Below are 19,666 nucleotides of genomic sequence, written 5' to 3' on the forward strand. Positions count from 1 at the left end.
GCCTTTTGAAGAGCAGCCCCTGCTTTGTTTTGAGGTGTTTTCTGTTCCTGAAAACCTTGTTCATTAGGTGCTTACCTCTCAAGATTCCGTGAGGGCGTACAGGTCATGGAGTGAAGGTTGCCGTCCGAGCTAAATCTCTATTGAAACCATCGCTTTTTACTACTGAAATAGCCACCAAATGCACCAAATGACTGTTTTACCCTTGACCTTTAACTTCAGAGAGAAATGGTCTGTGAGAGCAATTGGTGAGATCTTAGAGAAGTGATTTGCTGGATATTCTTCCCTTTGAAGTGCTTGGTACTTTTTGAAACAAAAATAAACGGACAAGTTTTTCTTTTTATTGTATCTCTGTGAGATGATGGCTTTTAGCCAAACCATGGTGATCATTTCACAATATATGTCAATCAAACCATCGTCCTATGTGTCTTAAACTTATACCGTGATGTATGTCAGTTATTTCTCAAACTGAAAAAAAAATTAAATGAACATAATAGGAAGGGACACTTGAGAATTCAGCTCTCTGGAGGCCTTGCAGCATCCCAGGAAAAATTTTAACTATGGAGGATATGCTCAGGTGAGTTTCTGATCCCCTTTCTGCTTTGCCTGCAGAAGTAAGGCTCCAGGGGTGGTGTTTCCAGTTCTTTTTATGATAACAGGCCTAATAGTTATTCCACTGGCCTGTGTTTAGCCAAGAATTTTTTTTTTTTCTTTTTCAAGTTTTTATTTAAATTCCACTTAGTTAACATACAGTTTAATATTAGTTTCAGGTGTAGAATGTAGTGATTCATCACTTATATATAACACCCAGTGCTCATCACAGGTGCCCTCCCTAATCCCCATCACCCATTTAACCCATCCCCCCCCCCCCCCCCACCTCGCTTCCGACAACCCATAGTTTGTTGTTTATAGTTAAGAGCCTGTTTTATGGATTTCCTTTCTTTTTCTTCTATGTTCATCTGTTGGGTTTCTTAAATTCCATATATGAGTAAAATCATTATGGTATTTGTCTTTCTCTGACTTATTTTCCTTAGCATAATACTCTCTAGCTCCATCCAAGTTGTTGCAAACCTTTTTATGGTCGAGTAGTATTCTACTGTGTGTGTGTATATGTGTGTATGTATATGCTGCTGTAAACATTGGGACCATGTGTCCTTTCAAATCAGTGTTTTTGTATCCTTTTGGTAAATGCCTCATAGAGCAATTGCTGGATCATAGGGTAGTTCTATTTTTAACTTTTTGAGGAACCTCCATACTATGTTCCAGAGTCAGCCAAGAATCTCTTCTTTTTGTTGTTTTTTGTCTTAATGGTTGTTCATTCTTTGAGAGAGAGGCAGAGTCAGCATGGATGGTGGAGGGGCAGAGAAAGAGGGAGACACAAAATCTAAAACAGGCTCCAGGCTCCAAGCTGTCAGCACAGAGCCCAATGCGGAGCTTGAACCCATGAGCCATGAGATCATGATGTGAGCCAAAGTCGGTCGCTCAACTGACTGAGCCACCTAGGCACCCCAAGAATTTTAATACATTTACATATACGGAGTAATATTCCTTAAGAGGGGAGGGTATAGGAGATGGGGTCAGGAGTGATCCAAATAAAGGTAGGATCAATTGTCAGAGAGAAGTAGATTCTTAGGTATTTTAGGTTTATCAGGCACCATAGAAAATATTCCATCCCAATGTGGGACTATAGATGATGTGGCTTCCTTGGTATCACAAAACTTCAAATGTAATGCACATCCTTATTTGAAAATAAAGGCATGAGAGTTATTGCTCTTTTTGTGATTAGGGCCACAATTTTGCCATACTTATATCTTTAATTGAAAACAGTTACGATTTTAATGATTTCCTCATGGTTTATGGCAAAGTACTAACATTGTTTCTGTTTTCTTAAGCAAGCCTTTTAATTTGATATTTTATTTTAATCTGCCCTAAGAAGATTATTTTTCAATGATCATCACCAGCCCTATTGGCTATCAATATGAGCTTTCTTTGAGGCTTTTCTAAAAATGCTTGCTTAGTGAGGATAGATATGTCATTGAAAATCGGGGAATTGTTGAAATGACTATTTGCTTAAGTATTAAAGATGCCGAAAGCTCTTTTCTGGACTACTAATTCTAGTTAAGGGGAGAATCTCATTGTTTTATCAGCCCAAGAGACTAGTTCAACCAAATGTGAAATTTGTTTATTCAACATAATTGTTTGGAACTGCACATTCTTTTATCAGTAGCGCCTAACAGATTTATGTTAGACTGGGGGCATTGCCTTCTCCATCTTTCATATACATACTATGAGACCTGAATGTTATAAGATATCTATTGGCTATTTTCTTTCTTTCTCACCTAGGAAAAGGTTAGATGCCCAGAGCCCCGGAGTGACAAATGGTAGCATTTAAGAGAGCCAGTATTTAAAATAGTAATAATTTAAGGATTTCGATTTTGTGTCCTACTACACTGCTGTACCTCCTTCTGACTTTATTTCTCTCTCTCTCTCTCTTTTTTAAAGATACTAGAAAAAGAACCTAAATCTTCCAAAGAAGAGCGTGTGGTTTTTCATTGTGAATATACTTCCCCTTACTCACAACAAGAATCTACTTTGATAAAGTCTGTTAAACTAAGCCTGCTCTTGATTTCCCCTGCTTACTAAATATGAGAAGTATCTGCCATTTAAAAAAATGTAACAGATTCATAGCACGATTTCTGACAAATTAGAAGCAAGTACCGTTTGAAATGGTGGCATACATTCAGCAATTCTGTTAATCAGTATTGTAAAAAAATGTGTTGATGATGGAGTTTTAGAAGGTCAAACAAAATTTCTGTGATATGTCTTCAAAGATTGTTTTTGTGGACTCCTGTCTTAATACCTCTCACTTTAAAGTTGATATTTCCCCCTTTATGTTTGTGGAAAGTGCTGTACTGGTATCCATGGAGCAGATTTATTTATTTATCAATTTATTTATATTTATGTTTAAATTTATGTTTATATTTATATTATTTATATTTATTTATTTAAATCCACAGTACTAGGAATGTCTCTGAGGGACAGTGCTGTGGCTTATGATCTTAGCTTGCTTGTAATAGAGTGTTCCTAGAAGTGCTTTAGCAGCTGGGTTTGAGCAGGGAGTAGTAACAAGTTGTGCCTCATATGCGTGGATCTTTGTAGATCCAAAGGAACCACAATAGTGTCCCCTCTGTTGGGTTGTCATTAGTCTTCCGATTGGTCCTTCTAGTTACTCTTCGAAGCAGTGGTTTGATAGCAAATGGTTTTGTCCACCAAAACCGTAGGGATTTTTTGGGTTTTGTTGTGTGTGTGTGTGTGTGTGTGTGTGTGTGTGTGTGTGTGGTTCAATAAATTGCTAGTTATTCCTGAAAGCTTCATAAAATGACTGTTCTATTTCTCTTTTGTTCTAGCACCTGCTCCTCATTCTGTCCTTGTAGTCGTGCACCTATACTAGCTATAAGATGATAAATATTACTATAATGATTTCTGCGACTCTTAATTGAGACCTATTAATGAGATAATAAAAATATCACTATTTCCATAAGTGCCAAAATTGACCTAATTGTGAGGATAAAGGGCATTCTACTTAAGACAGTTATCATATTAGATGTCCCCTGATACAGTAAAGGCAAGCATTAATATTTCTTAAACTGAATTTGACGAGCTTGACAATTGGTAAGAGAGACAGAAATATAAAAGGTATATTTCTGGAACATACCATAAATCAGAAATAAAGTTTTGAAGTCATTCTTTAAAGAAACTGTGCATGCTTATATATCTTATATGCTATGAATTATGTTCTAAATATATTACATTTGTATTATGTTATATGAAGTTAGAACAATCTGTGAAGGACCTAGCTACTGTGTAATTTATGGTATATTTCCCATAAATAAAGATATATGCAAGTTGATCTCACTTTATCTACCTCAAGTTGTGAAGATGGTCTCAAACTTGAAGTTTCTCTAATGTTTTTGGCAGGAGCAAATATAAATCCTATCTGGAGGAAAACACTTTCATCCTAGGCTTTAAAAACTCCTGAAAATCTTTAACATCAATAAACAGAACACAGTTAAAAACAACCAGGCACACGGAGGAAAATGGCACCGTGAGCAAAAGCCAGCAGGAATCCCACACAGCAGAAGCAGACAAGCAGTGACTTCAGATGGTAGTGTTATCAGACACAGGTTATAAAAGCCTTGACTATTTTTGAAGAAAATATGGAAGAAATAATATTGAATTGGAAGAAGGGTAATTTCTTGTCATCTTTCTTTTTGTGATATATATCAGATAATGTCTTCTGGACTGTCTTCCAGCTTACTAATTCTGTTTTTCACTGTGTCCCTTTTGATGTGAAGCCTCATCACTGAATTAATTTATTTTTTTATTTCTAGACATTTTATAAACATTTTATTTTTTAGTGTTTATTCATTTTTGAGAGACAGAGAATGAGTGAAAGAAAGAGTGTGAGTGGGGCTGGGGCAGAGAGAGAGAGACACACAGAATCCAAAGCAGACTCTAAGCTCTGAGCTGTCAGCACAGAGCCTGATGCAGGGCTTAAACCCATGAACCATGAGATCATGACCTGAGCTAATGTCAGATGCTCAGCCGATGAGCCACCCAGGCACCCCTATTTCTAGAAATTTTATTTGGTTTTTTAAAGACTTTCTAGGTCACTTTTTGTAGTTTAATATTTTCCTGTTAATATTATCCATTTTTTCCTTTTATTTTGAATACTATCTGAAGAGGTGGCAATTTTCTAGAACGGATGAAAGACACCAATCCTCAGATTTAAGTAGCACATTGAATCTTAAGCAGAATAAATTATATATATATATATATATATATATATATATATAGTCAACAAATGACAGAATAACATTGCAGAATGCAAAAGTAAAAGTAAGCATTTTTTTTAAAAGTAAGCATATTTAAAGGTATTAAAAAAAGACCTATTTCCTTCAAAAGTACAATAGACTGACAGCTGAATTCTCAATAGCAATGATTAAAAGCATAAGATAGTGTAATGACATCTTCCCTGTGCTGAAAGAAAATAATTGCCAAATTGCAATTATATATCCAGAAAAGAAATGCCTTTCAAGAATGAGAACAAAATAAAGACATGTATAAACTAACAAATACTGAAAGAATCTGCCATCAGGAAAATTCCAAAAGATATATTTTAGGTAGAAGAAAATGGGTTCTAGACGACTCCAGATGAAAGGTGCAAAGGAAAATGCATTAAAATGCATAAAGTCATAAATATTTGGATAAATCTAAATGAACTTATAAAACAACAATGACTTAAGGGGTTTAAAAATTAGAATAAAAGTAATATTAAAAGAGAAAAAAGTCTATAAAGCTATAACCTAAGTGTCTATATCTATAACTTATTAAAAGAAAAACAGAGTAAAATTAAACCTAGGATACAAAAGGAAAGAAAAAAATAAAGACAAGACCAAAAATCAGTAAAACAAAAAATAAACATATCAAAGAGAAGATTGACAAAGCAAAAAGTAGATTCTTTAAAATAGAGTATTATTTCTGGTGAGCCTAATTAAGCCAAGAAAGAAAGAAGGCACATTATATCAGGGAGGAACGAAGGATCACAAATACAAAATGTACAAACACTGGAAAAATAACAAAGGGCTACTATAAATCACTTTATACTAATGTATTTGAAAATGTAGGTGAAGTGAAAAATTCCAAGAAGAAATACAACTTACCAAAACCGACTCAAGAAAAAATTAGAGCATCTAGATAATTCTATAAACCCATGAAGGGATTGAACCAGAAATTAATAAGCTTACTACACAGATCTTTCTAGGCCCACAGAGCTTTACCAGTGAGTTCTACTAAACCTCTAAAGAAAAACTAACTCCAATCTTATACATCTTTATTGTTCTGTTTTGTTTTGTTTTTTAAATGAAGTTGGCATAGCTTTTCCTTTAAGGTCTTTTTGTCATTGGTGTTCTGGAATTTGAAAATCATGTAAGTATGAGCCTTCTTTGATATATCATTTTGGATATTTGACATTAGGACTTTTGGATTTGAGGATTTGCACAAATCTTGAATCCCACTGAGAATACTAATTATATGTTTGTTTTTAATATTTTTCTCTCTTCCTCTCCCTTTTTTTTCCTTTGTGTTGATATTACACTTTTTGTTTATCTTATATTGTAGGCTTACCTCAGATGAGTGGTGAATCATGGCTGTTGACTGATATTTAAGAATGAGGGAGGGGTGCCTGGGTGGCTCAGTTGGTTAAGCGTCGGACTTCGGCTCAGGTCATGATTTCACAGTCTGTGAGTTCAAGCCCGGTGTCGGGCTCTGTGCTGTCAGTTCAGAGCCTGGAGCCTGCTTCGGATTCTGTGTCTCCCTGTCTCTCTGCCCCTACCCCACTCACTCTCTGTCTCTCAAAATATGAATAAACATTAAAAAAATTTAAAAAAGAAAGAATGAGGGATATTTAAGAATGAGGTTGAATGCAATGCCTTGGTGATTCAGTCGGTTAAGCATCTGACTCTTGATTTTAGCTCACGTCATGATCTCCCGGTTCATGGGTTCGAGCCCCACATCAGGCCCTGCGCTGGTGGTGCTGAGCCTGCTTGGGATCTTGGGATTCCTTCCCTTTCTCTCTCTGCCCCTCCTCTGCTAGCTCTCACTGTCTCTAAAAAAAAAAAAAAAAAAAAAAGAGGTTGAATGGAATCAGAATTTGTTGATTGGAGTTTGCTTAGAGTATGTAGGCAGGGAGGAGTTGCCTTTTATGCTGAAAGATCCCTAAAATGTCAAAATGGGAAAACTTTACTCTGGGTCACTAATACCCATCTACTAGCCCCCTTAGTTCTTCTGCATATGGGTTCACTGTGGAAACTTTGGAAAATAAAGGTAAGTACCAAGAAGGAAAAAAAAATCACATATGAGCCCATCAGGCAGATGTAAGACTATTTATAAAAAATATACATGTATAGCAGAAAATTAGGACTATACTGCCATTTTATTTTATAATTTATAGTTTATAGTCAATAATGTGTCTTTCCCCATGCTATTAAATTTCTTCAATGTCATCATTATTGGCTGTATAGTATTCAATTACATAAGTATTTCATATTTAGACATTTTCAATTGCTGGAGATTGCGTATGTGTCTATTTTTTTCTTGTAAGGAATGCTACATGTAAATATTTGTAATAAATATTTATAGATAATTTTTTATCTTAAAGAAACTGCAAGAAGTGTAATTTTTGAGTCAAACAATATGAATATTTTAAGGTGTTTCAGAATTTTTCTATAGCTTCTTATTCCCACAGCATTTGAATCAGCCCAAGCATACTTTGTCACATGTGCAAACGTGGATCTGAAGTGTTCTTTAATATGCAGATTGGTGTTTATATGGGTCCCTTTTTCATTAGCATGGTTTGGAGAGCTGTTGTATGGATATACCTAAAATTACTGCTACCACCATCCCCGACAAAATACTACTTTGCCTTTTTTCTGTTTCGGTTGCATCCTTTGGATAGGGTTCTTTTTAACCACTGCATGGTCTTCAACAACTGTTGAAAACAGATTACTGCAGACTTAGTAACAACAACAAAAAAGAAATAAGAAGAAGAAGAAGAAGAAGAAAGTGTTAATATAGTAATTTATGGCATTTCTTTTAACAGCATATAAAAAAGAATACCCTGTAGTTGGCTTAACCATTGGTTATATTGTGGCTGTGTAAGAATCTATAGGGGGCTCTTAGTGAGTTGTTCCTAGTAGGAATGGTCATTTATTGAGCACCTCTGTGCCCCCCCGTCACCAATCCGGACACTTTCTGTACATTATGCTCAAAGCTTGTGCCAACTTTGTAAGGTAGGTATTATCAGCATTAGAAATGTTTCTAATGTTTAAAACATTAGAAATGTTTTAAAAATGAGGTTTAGTTAGGATATGAAGCATTCCCTTATCACACATTTCGTGGTTGTCTAGAAGTCACTGGAATGTAAGCTCTATGTAAGCACTGAAATCATTTTGTTCACTGGTGTATTCCCAGCATTAGTTCAGTCTTGACATGTAGGCTCTGAAGAAATGTTTGTTGAATGCTGACAAAAATAAATTGAGAGAGGTGGGATTTGAACCCTAGCCATTCTGAACCTGAAACTCTACCAGGAAGAAGCCAGCTTCTTCAGAGGTTTAATATTTTACTCAGAGATTGAGTTTGGTTTGCCCCAAAGTGATAGACTTGTTCAGTGCTTGGTGTCTTTTTTCCTCATTTTCATTTGATCATTTATATAAATTACATAAAATATCACTGCCATTTGGGAAAACCTTCAATTAAGTCAAACATAACTAAAATGGTAGAGAGGGTATAAGAGGCCAAGCAAAAGTGAGAACTCTTTCCTTAAAAAGTTCTTTAATCCACTCAAGCAGTTGTTCTAACGTGTACTTTAAACTTTGTAATACTTAAAAGTTCTTCAAGAGTACAGCATTTCCTTTGAACCTCCCTTTGAATCTCCTGTGGAAGTTTCTGAGTATCTAATCCTCATCTTCTGGGGAAAAAAAAAGAAATCCCTGCAGACTCAGCACTGTGTCGATCTGAGTTTTTACAGAGTTGTTTTCAGAAGGCATGCAGCTTTGGCCAGAGGCCAGAGGAGTGATAGGCAGTGTGGTCAGCTAATTTGTCTTCATCGGATAGGCGTTTATATGACACCTGTCACATTTGAATACCAAATCCGGCAATATACCATTTCCTAAAAAAATGTTTTCGTGTCTACGTATTGTAGACATCCTTTATATAAAGCAGATACAAAGGTACTTAAACTGGCTGACTTTGTGAAGTCATATGAAGAAAAGGGGGAGGATTATGGTTTCCCCCAAATTATGTTTAATGAAGTCACAACTTGCTGATTATCAGCTCAACAGTTATTTGTCGAATGTCTGCTATGTGCTAGGCACCATGCTAGACATGGAAAATAGAGAAATAAGTAAATCACCCCCCCCGGAACTCACAGTCTGGTCAGTGACATGGATCTCATAGAACATGGTGAGAGCCGTAGTGGTTGGGATGAGGAAAGACGGAGGAGGACAGAGCGTCTCCTGAGAAAGGAGAGGCAGGTAAGACCAAGCGCTGAAATCATTTCACTCTTGGACTCATACCAGAGCTTTCCATAATGTTGCCAAAGACTCTTTTTAGAATTTGTAAATCCAGGGACACCTGGGTGGCTCAGTCGGTTAAGTGTCCGACTCTTGGTTTCTACTCAGGTCATGATCTCACAGTTGGTAAGTTTGAGCCTTGCCTTGAGCTCCGCGCTGATAGCGCAGATTGGGGTTCTCTCTCCCCCCTCCTCTGTTTGCCCCTCCCCCCGCTCGCTCTCACTGTCTCTCTCTCAAAAGAGATAAACTTAAAAAAAAAAAAAGAATTTGTAAATCCAATCATATCAGTTTCATATTTTAATGCCCCAGCAGCTCCCTGCTGCCTGCTCCCAAGGCACAGTCCTCTTTCAGGCACTCCCGTGTCCCCCTATTGCCCCACTGCTTACAGCCTGACTGCCTAAATTCGGATCTTGCCCCTGCCACTGGTCAGCAATCTGCAGCTCCATTTTCTTAAACCGGGTTAATCTCAGTAATCTGTGTCATAATGTGAAGATTAAACGATTTGATGCAAAACTCTGAGAAAAGTCCCTAGCACGTAGTACTGTAGAAGCCATGCTTATTGTCGTTACCACTCTCCTTCTTTCTCCCAGACCGCGGTGGTTTTCTGTACCTCCCTGCCTTTGCACAAAGTGCCATTGCACGGATTGTCGCTACCCTGTGATTTAATTCTTAGGCTGCTTCTCACCATTTCCTGTATTTGTCATTAACAAATTCTAAAGTCATCACCCTGATTGGATGGTAAACTCTGAGATTAGGGATTTCACCACAAATTCTTTTTTTGTTTTATTTTGGACCCCTCCCTCCTCCTCAGAATCTAAATACAGTGCATATTGCAGACACTCAAACATTTGTATATTGACCGAAGGGGAAATCCCTTTGTCTCCAGATCTGTCTTTGTGAAGTTCTTTTAATCACCATTCTTTCCTTTTTTTCTCTCCACTGTGCTATTAGCATGTTAACATTTTTAAAAAATGTTTTATTTATTTCTGAGAGAGACAGCGTGAGTGGGGGAGGAGTAGAGAGAGAGGGAGACCTAGAATCTGAAGCAGGCTCCAGACTCTGAGCTGTCATAACAGAGCCTGACACAGGGCTTGAACTCATGAACCATGAGATCATGACCTGAGCCGAAGTCAGACTCTTAATCTACTGAGCCACCCAGGCGCTCCAGCATGTTAAAAGTTTTTTACATATATCTGCTGTAGCTCCATTGTAATCATTTATTTTCATGCCCTCCGCACCCCGCCCCCCCCAGCTTCATTTCTCTGTCAGGGTGTGAGTTGCTTTCATTTGTCTCTCTGGCCTTTAGCAAAGGGTCTGTGTACAGTAGGCACTCATATTTAAATGAATGCTCAATAAAGAATAATACATGTTGTATTAATACGTTTTAGGGAATCTGTGAGAAAAAAAAAATTGAGTGATTTCTTTATATCTATTTCTTTTGGTTCATTAAATGTCCAAGAAAGGCCAAACGATTTAGGTACTCTAAACAAGCAGGAAACTCCCAAATCAATAGTCTTCTAACGTAGAGGCAAAATATTCTGCCAATTTACTTGTATGTCTGGTGGCTCTATGTGGTCTAAGGTAAAATATCTCATCTTTAGTTTCTAAGAGAGTATCAAAATATGAAAACTACCTAAATTGTTATAGAGGTAAAAAATGAATAGTGGATTTTGACATTGCTGTTTTAATCTACTTTGAGAAGAAATTAAAATTGAATTAGATTTCACAGCTCTGAAATTTCCTACTAAAAACTATCCTGAGTGGGAGTTGGGTAACACAGTAGTAGGTGATGTAAGTTTCATCTTTTATAGGCGTGATTATAGATGAGAATTGATTGTTCCTCTTGTCATACTTCTGTTTCATTTCCATGCTCTGCATTATCTTATAAAAGTTAAATCTAGGGGTGCGTGGGTGGCTTGGTCGGTTAAGCATCCGACTTCGGCTCAGGTCATGATCTCACGGTCCGTGAGTTCGAGCCCCGCGTCGGGCTCTGTGCTGACAGCTCAGAGCCTGGAGCCTGTTTCAGATTCTGTGTCTCCCTCTCTCTCTGCTCCTCCCCTGTTCCTGCTCTGTCTCTCTCTGTCTCAAAAATAAAATAAACGTTAAAAAAATTTTTAAAAAGAAATAAAAGTTAAATCTAAGTAACATTTTTTTAGCAATGAAGAGGTAATAAAAAAAAAAAAAATCATCATGCCCCTGCTGCAGTTTAATGAGAGGAGAGACCTATATATACTGGGTGTGTTTTAAACGCATGCTTACGATTAAAAAGACATTTTTTCCCAATGTTTATTTATTTATTTTGAGAGAGAGACACAGAGCATGAGCGGGGGAAGGGCAGAGAGAGAGGGAGACACAGAATCCGAAGCAGGCTCCAGGCCCTGAGCTGTCAGCACAGAGCCCAATGCGGGGCTTGAACTCTCAAACCGTGAGATCATGACCTGAGCCAAAGTCGGATGCTTGACCCACTGAGCCACCCAGGGTACCCCCGCGTGCTTATGATTTAAATGCTTGCTTACCACCAAATCTTCCCATAGTTTTCATCATCAAGGTGAGACTTAATTGTAACAGAACTGTTGGCAAGTTCTTTTTTATATTTGGGAAGGACAGTACAGTTGTGGGTAATACAGCTCCATGACTGAATTTCTTACAGCAGTGAGGGAGTATGTCTTTTAAGGCAATACATTTCTGAATGTAAAAAAGTTCTCTCACTGTGATTTGTATTTGTTGGTATAAACTTAACTCTGATTACTAGTGCAAGTACTTGGACTTTTGGGCCATCTTGCTTCCAAGGAGTATTTTCTGCCGATTTCAGGTTTCTCCCTTTGGTTTCACCTCCATTCCAAACTGTCCCACTTCAGAGCACTCAGACTCTGAAATTGCTTTCAGGCTCGTAACTTCCATCCCTCCTCCTTCCTTGATCCCTCCCCGTTCCCACTTCCACATGCACCAGATCCCCTGTCTTCTCCCAGTTCTCGAACCTCCATGTGCACATGGTCTCAACCCTGTTCAGCCTTTGCAGCCACCTTTTGACTTTTATCAGCTTTTCTGCTCTGTTTCCCCTGCTTCCCATCCCCCATGCCATGTTATCATTTTGTCCCATCTCCCTATTCCCAGCCCTGGAATTCCAGGCCACTTGGGTCCATTATAATCCACGTATTGGGGTTCAGCTGGGCTCCCAGAGCTTGAAGGTCTTTATGCTTTTGTTGACTCTGTCTCCCTTGTTACCACATATTTGCAGCCATCCTCACTTAGGATGTCCTGCACCCCCTCCTTACTAAGAGCCCCAGGTAGACTTCTTCACTCTCTGGAGATATTCTTACTTGCCCAAGGAGATTGAGGGAGTGCCTCCTCAGCTTCTGGCTTCTTCTGGCTCTATCTCAGTTTTGTTGTTGTTATCGTCGTCTTTACCTTCCTCTCTGACTTCTGACATGCCTATCTCTGAGGCTGACCTCCTGAGATTGTGTTGATGAAACTGACTTTTTAAGCCAGTTTCTTAACGTGATGAACGTGGGTTATAGTTCTTGTTTTTTTGTTTGTTTTCGTGTCTGTTCATTGTGGATACAAGCGGTTTTGAAATGAGCATCTTTGGACAGCTGTATTGCCCACTTGTACGAGTACAGGCAGCCCAGGTTTGCAGGACTCTGGCATGCTCAGTTTCGGTCACCACAGTTTAATTAAATAACACCAGTCCCCAAACAACATGGTTCAAATTTCAGTTCCAAGATTTATTAACTGGGGGGAGTTGCGTAGAGTGCAGCCTTTGCTGCTAGCTTTTTCAGTCCACAGATCACTGCGTACATAACACATGCGTGTGGTGGTCAGTGACCAACGTGGGTCCTTTTAAAGCCTGTCAGTGATTGGTTACTGTCTGCTTCTGTTGCTCAGCAGCTCACAGACAGCAGGGCAAGTGGTGGGTTGCTTCTGTGTCTCCTGGTGGTGAATGTACGTGACAGTTTATAAAATGGATAATTGAAAGAGAGAATTGGCCGATAAAGATGCAAACTAGGTAATGTGATAATGCCAGAAGTGAAATTCAGTTCAAAAGTAAATGGGGTTATGGAAGGAAAAGCAAACTGCGGGAATGTTCACACTGCCTCTGTTCACCAGCCTCCAGCTCTGTGGCCAGAGGAACTCGGGGATGGCGAGGTTATCCCCCTGGTGAGGAGTGTGGTTGTGATGAAAGGATGCAGATGTCCCAGAGGAAATGACACTGGCACAAGAATTCATATTAATCGAACTCCTGCAGATACTTGACGATATTAAAAGTGCAAAGGTTACAACATGGGGAACTGATCTAAGCTTGCAAAGGAATGTGGCAGTTTGTTAAGGCACGGAAAAGTTTCTCACTATGGATTGCAAATTATGTGATGAGAAGAAGAGAAAGCACTGTTCAGACTATTCTTGATAAGTTTATTACTAAGAAAACTTTAACCCTCCATGTTTTAAATTACAGTGTAGGAAATACAGATGAGATGTACAATTTTTTCATTTCCTTGTATGTTTATAATTGACCATAAGAGTTCTTAATGTTTTTGATAGAAACGTAAAAATTACCTCTCATGGAGCGCCTGGGTGGCTCAGTTGGTTAAGCCTCTGACTCTTGATATCGGCTCAGATCATGATCTCACGATTCCTGAGTTTGAGCCCCATGTCCAGCTCTGTGCTGACAGTGCAGGTCCTGCTTGGGATTCTCTCTCTCTCTCTCTCTCTCTCTCTCTCTCTGCCCCCGCCCCCACTTGCACTCTTGCTCTCTCTCAAAATAAATAAGCATTAATTTTTTTTAAAATTACCTTTCATATGTTTGTGTTAGTTTACACCTCAAAAGGTTTAGGAGAATCCCTTAGTGTTCTGGTACTTTGTTCCATTTTTCATTATTTACATATTTGTTCGAGCTTTTCCTCTGATGACTCTCTATTTGAATGGACGTGTGTACGCTTAGGTTTTTTTATTTCCTTAAAAAAAGGTTTCACCTAGACCCAGTTGTGTTTGAGACCCACTACACTCTTGCTTTCCCTTCCCTTACCCCATTTTCTTCTGCAATAAGTTAGACCTCCTGATTCAATTTACTTACGGTTTACTTTCTCTTTAGTTTTTACAGTCACTTGACATTAGGCACCTTGAGGACAAAGGTCATGTCTGTTTTGTTACTGAGTATTCAGTACCTAAACCTGGGGACTGGTATATATGGTCAGTACTTGATATGTTTTATTTGAGGGAGTGAGTTCCTAAAAGCCCGCACCCAACATCCACCCTGCCCCATTCACCCATTTCTCTTGTGGAGCCTTCTCTGATCTCTCTCTCCCCAACCACCCCAAACTTTCTCCTTCTTTAAACAACTATGTAACTGCAGGTGCCTCCTAGAGCCTGCCAAATATGAGCCATTTATGCTGTTATTTTTACCCTTGCCCACACAAATAGCAGCTCCCTGAGGTATGTCTTTCCTGTGCATAACATAGTCATTACACATAGTTGGTACTGAATGCGTATTTTGTTGGATTTTCCTGCAAAGTGAGATTCCAGAGAGCTGTCAAGGAAACTCCATCCCACTAAAAAAATTAAGGGTTGTTCTAGAATCTACGTATCCCCCCCCCTTTTTTTTCTAATTCGCAAACAAAAATTCTGTCTGGTGTATGTACTTATTTTAAAATCAAAGGCCACAAGAGTGGGGAATTGAGAAAGTGGCAAAATGTTAGAGCTGGAAAGATTTTTAGAGATCCATATAGTCTCACCCTTTAATTTTATAGGTGAATAATTTGATGTCTGGAACACTTAAGTGATCTTCCCCAAATCACACAACCAGTTTGTGGTAACATTTGGGGCCACAGTGCAGTTGCCTAACCCTATCCAGTGCCCGTTCCCATAGGCTGCCATGGGGCATACGAGAATATTGTTCAGGTTTGTGTAGTTAACCTGTTCAAAGAGGCAGCTAATATTCTCATATTGCGTTTTATGGATTAGCAAGTAGGAAATTGAATCTGTAAATTGATTTTCCCCACTCCATCCCTTAATTATTTCAAGTTCTCTGACTAGATTCATTTGCATTAACTGGGAAATTCTGGAAACATTCGTCCTGGATGGCACAGATTTGTTTGCTGACATGTAAGCAAACTTTTTCTTGAAGTATAACATACATGCAGAAAAGTGCACAAAGCGTAGGCATGGGGTTTGAATTTTCACGAAGCACGCATATCCACGTGACCTGTACCCACAGCAGGAGACAGAGCGGCCCCAGCACGCTGAGAAACATTTGAAGAAATAGAAGGGTTTTGAAACTATATAATTTTCTTTTTTCTCCCTGCAGGTATTGTCAGTCTGTGTGTTAACAACAATCCTTGGTTGTATATTTGGGCTGAAACCAAGCTGTGCCAAAGAAGGTAATTGCTACAGTATTTAGGGTGTGTGTGTGCACACATGGGTGTGTGTTGCTACTTAGTCCTCTTCAGAATGTGACTGAGAAAAGTGTCCTGTCCTAATCTGTGGGTACTCCATAGTTATTGCAGATGTGATAATGGTTTGAGTCTTCTTAAAACTCTTTTATTATTTTAGCCATGTAATGTTTTTTTAGTTGTAAAACTTCATCCTAAAACAATGAAGAGGGGCTATCACCAAAAAATCAACCAAAGAACAAATCCCCAAAACAACAAAAAATAAATTAAGAGCAGTGAAACATACAAGCCAATATGGCCTAAATGTTTTGGTGCTGCGCCCTGGAGCCCTTCTCCCTGGACTCTCTCCAGGAACTCTGAGGACACTCTTTTTTTTTTTTTCCCAAGGAGTTAGTTGCTGAAGCAGCCTGGAAAGATTACTTGGTAACCAGTTAGCATCGCTGGGCAATCAGAAATTTATCATTATGTGCCCTAACGGCTTTTAAAATTACGAGCATTTGTGGTTTCAAAGCTATAGTGAAATGACAATTTTAAGCTTCTACATATTTTTTTTCTTTATATTGAGTGCAGAAATCTATCCAGCATTGATGAGATTACTGTAACTAACAAAACTCTGAATCATAGTACATTGCAGTAGTCATTATTTTGGCTCTGAGGTAGGTTTCTCCCCCATGTGAAATCACTGATGGTCTTCCTAGGGAATTCAGTTTTAAAATTTTTTTAAATGTTTTTATTTCTTTTTGAGCCAGAGAGAGACAAAGCATGAGCAGGGGAGGAGCAGAGAGAGAGGGAGACACAGAATCTGAAGTGGGCTCCAGGCTCTGAGCTGTCAGCACAGAGCCTGGTGCGAGGCTCGAACTCATGGACCGCGAGATCATGACCTGAGCTGAAGTTGAAATGCTCACCCAACTGAGCCACCCAGGCGCCCTGGGAATTCAGTTTTGAAAATTGAAAAATTATTTTCCTGTTCAACTCTTCTGTGATTATAATATTGGTCATTTAAACAAGTGTACTGATTTTTAAGTTTTCACTTATTGCTTAAATGAATTAAATGTAGTAATTTCATGTGTTTGGTCAGCCATCTATCCACAGCAAAACTGTCTTAAGTTTAACAAGATGAAATAGCTACAGACTTTAATGTTCATCTAGGCATAGGCATGAAGTAGTTTAGTTTGAGTTTAAACTTTGAGTTTAGTTTAACACATAAAAATAAAACTGAAGGTTTAAAAAAAGTAATTTTAATCTAAACCTAACATAGTATGTGCAGTATTTTACAAACTACTAGGTGCTTAATAATGAGCCTCAAGTAGTAGCTATTATTCTAACAGCTCTCCCTGGCCCTGCCCAGGTCAGGAACGTTAGTATTCCTGACCTTAGAAATCACTGTTGTCATTTCATATCTTTAAAATTGCCAATTTTCCCAGTGTCATGAGGGTTAAATTCTATGGCAGTGTCTTCTTGGGTTAGGAGATCCCTAAAGTTAGGAGCTAGGATTATTCTTTTTTTTTTTTTCTGTTGGACTTTCATTATTTTACAAGTGGGTTTGTTTTTTTTTTTTCCTTACCATACTGATGTTTTAGTAATCTGATGAGAACCTAGCTTTTTCCAGGTATATAGTAAGCACAACATAAAATTATTGTATTTAATTAAAAGTTTTCCTTCCATATCCGCCATTTATCCATTTAACAAAAACTTACTGGTATCAGCTATAGTCAAGCATCTTGCTGGGCTCTAGGGATGCGGTGTGCTGGGTACAATGCAGGTGTGGACTTTGCTCTCAAGAAGTTGGTAGTCCAGGGATGCCTGAATGGCTCAGTTGGTTAAGCGTCTGACTCTTGATTTCAGTTTAGGTCATGATCTCACAGTCTGTGGGTTTGAGCCCCACATCTGGCTCTGTGCTGACAGTGCTGAGCCTGCTTGGGATTCTCTCTCACTCTCTCTCTCTCTCTCTCTCTCTCTCTCTCTGTCTCTCTGCCCTAACCCTGCTTGCACTCTCTCTCTCTCTGAATGAATGAATGAATGAATGGAAGTTGGTAGTTCAGTGTGAGACTGGGATATTAACCAAATACTCTAGTTCAAATGGAATTAGTGACTGAGGGGAAGGACAAGGTTTTACAAAAGCTTAAACAAAGGAAATTGGACCTTGACTGGGGAGTGTAGGAACCCGATTGGATCTGAAGGTGAAATGTGTACGTTAGGTGATGGTGGGAGGGACAGTCCTGCAGAATGTCCTGCATAAGCACATTACTTCTTTGATACACCAAGAGTGAGAGTACGGTGGGTCAGGTATTCTTTCTCCTCCTGAAATATTCAGATAATCACTTTTAAAGTCTTTTCTCACAGTTTGAAATTTTAGAGAATGTTATATAAGCATAAAACTTTCAGAACAAGTCCTTATTCAGAGGGGTGCCTGGGTGGCTCAGTCTGTTAAGCGTCTGACTCGATTTCTGCTCAGGTCATGATCTCATGATTCCTGAGTTCGAGCCCTGCATTAAACTCTGTGCTGACAATGTGGAGCCTGCTTGGGATTCTCTCTCTCCCTCTCTCTTTCCCTCCTCTGCTTGCTCTCTCGCTCTCTCTGTCTCTCAAAATAAATAAACTTAAAAAAAAATAAAAAGAACAAGTCCTTATTCTGACTTTTCTTTACCATGCCATAAATATTGAAGTCTTATCAGACCCGGTAAGGTTCGTAATAAATTTTAAAACTTCTTTTTTTCCCCCCTATGACAAGAGATAGAGTTTTCTTTTTGTGCCACTTTCTATGTGTATTTTGTGAAAAGATTCTTGGATAACTTCATTACCCCATCTGTATTTTCTAAAGTAGGATTTGAATCTAGCTTATGTATACTAGTTGATGTTTGCTTCTTGATTCTGTGATTAGAAACTTCTAACTCATTATTCAATATTTTCAGTTAAAAGTTGCAAAGGTCGCTGTTTTGAGAGAACATTTGGAAACTGCCGCTGTGATGTTGCTTGTGTTGACCTTGGAAACTGCTGTCTGGATTACCAGGAGACGTGTATAGAACCAGGTAAATAAAAATACGCAGGGGAAAAGATGATGTCATGGGCACTAGTCAAAGATCAAAAAAAAAAAGTTCTGCATTTTTTAGAAATGTGATTTATTGAACTCACTTGAGGCTTTTTTAAAAAATTGGCCTTTGTATTTCCTTAGAGAAGAAATTTCACGTATTTTGCCTTTGTTAAACACTTTATGGATAGCAAAACTGTGCTTGTTTTTAATGTATGCCAAGAGCCTGCGTAATTGAACTTGCACTTACACTGCAAAAAGTCTTCTTGAAACATATGAGTATTTTCAGTGTGGGCTCACTAAAGCAAGAGTTCTTAGACATCCACTTCTTTTTACTGAAGTGTAGCTGACACAGAATGTCACATTCGTTCCAGGTGTACTTAGAAACCTGCCTAACACTTTGAAATAAAACCGTCAGAATGTGTATATTTTCTGTTCCATTCGGATTTGTCTACATAGGACTTATTTCCTATTTAAATGGGAGTAAGCCAGTTTCAGATTAAATGTTGAGAACCCTGAAAATGGCTGGTGGAGAAAGCCAAGATCTGTATATGAATTGTATAATAACCATGTTTGCCCATGTTTTCAAATGATGAAATTCTGTTTTCTTTAGTGAAACAATAACAGCTGTTGCTTGTATGCTTTCTGTTTGTTAGTTCAGGTCGACCACTGTGGTGGCAGATTCTGTGAGTAACTGAGTTATGAAATAATTCATTGTCCCTCCTGGATCGTGCTCCAGAAGAGAACAGTTCTGTGTCTACTTCGGATGTGTTAAATTGGGACCATAACACGCCTTTTGTTGTTATTTGTTTCTAGAACATATATGGACTTGCAGCAAGTTCAGGTGTGGTGAGAAAAGATTGCCCAGAAGCCTTTGCTCCTGTTCGGATGACTGCAGGGACAAGGGTGACTGCTGTGTCAACTATAGCTCTGTGTGCCGAGGTCAGGTTCCCATGCGCCCATCGGGCTCTGCAGCAGCCCGACATCCTTCTAGCTGTTAGCTGGGTTTTGCACAGGTGTCATTTTTTACATTAGGAGTCATATTTGTTGACCAACTGTCTTAGCTGAAAAAATACTTAAAAAACATCTTATTAGAGTAAAATTCAAATAAAGAATGTAATGAA

The 19,666-nt window shown here is 38.5% G+C and overlaps 1 protein-coding gene across 1 annotated transcript in view; it reads left to right on the forward strand.

The window, feature by feature from the left end:
- ENPP1 (ectonucleotide pyrophosphatase/phosphodiesterase 1) overlaps positions 1 to 19,666 on the forward strand; it is a 69,554-nt gene that overhangs the window by 15,726 nt on the left and 34,162 nt on the right. Inside the window, exons 2-4 of the mRNA XM_049654383.1 lie at positions 15,430 to 15,502; positions 18,427 to 18,543; positions 19,359 to 19,484. Coding sequence (XP_049510340.1) covers positions 15,430 to 15,502; positions 18,427 to 18,543; positions 19,359 to 19,484 — 316 coding nt within the window. The remainder of the gene's footprint in view (positions 1 to 15,429; positions 15,503 to 18,426; positions 18,544 to 19,358; positions 19,485 to 19,666) is intronic.

This window comes from Panthera uncia (assembly GCF_023721935.1).
Source record: "Panthera uncia isolate 11264 chromosome B2 unlocalized genomic scaffold, Puncia_PCG_1.0 HiC_scaffold_24, whole genome shotgun sequence".
Taxonomy (NCBI): Eukaryota; Metazoa; Chordata; class Mammalia; order Carnivora; family Felidae; genus Panthera; species Panthera uncia.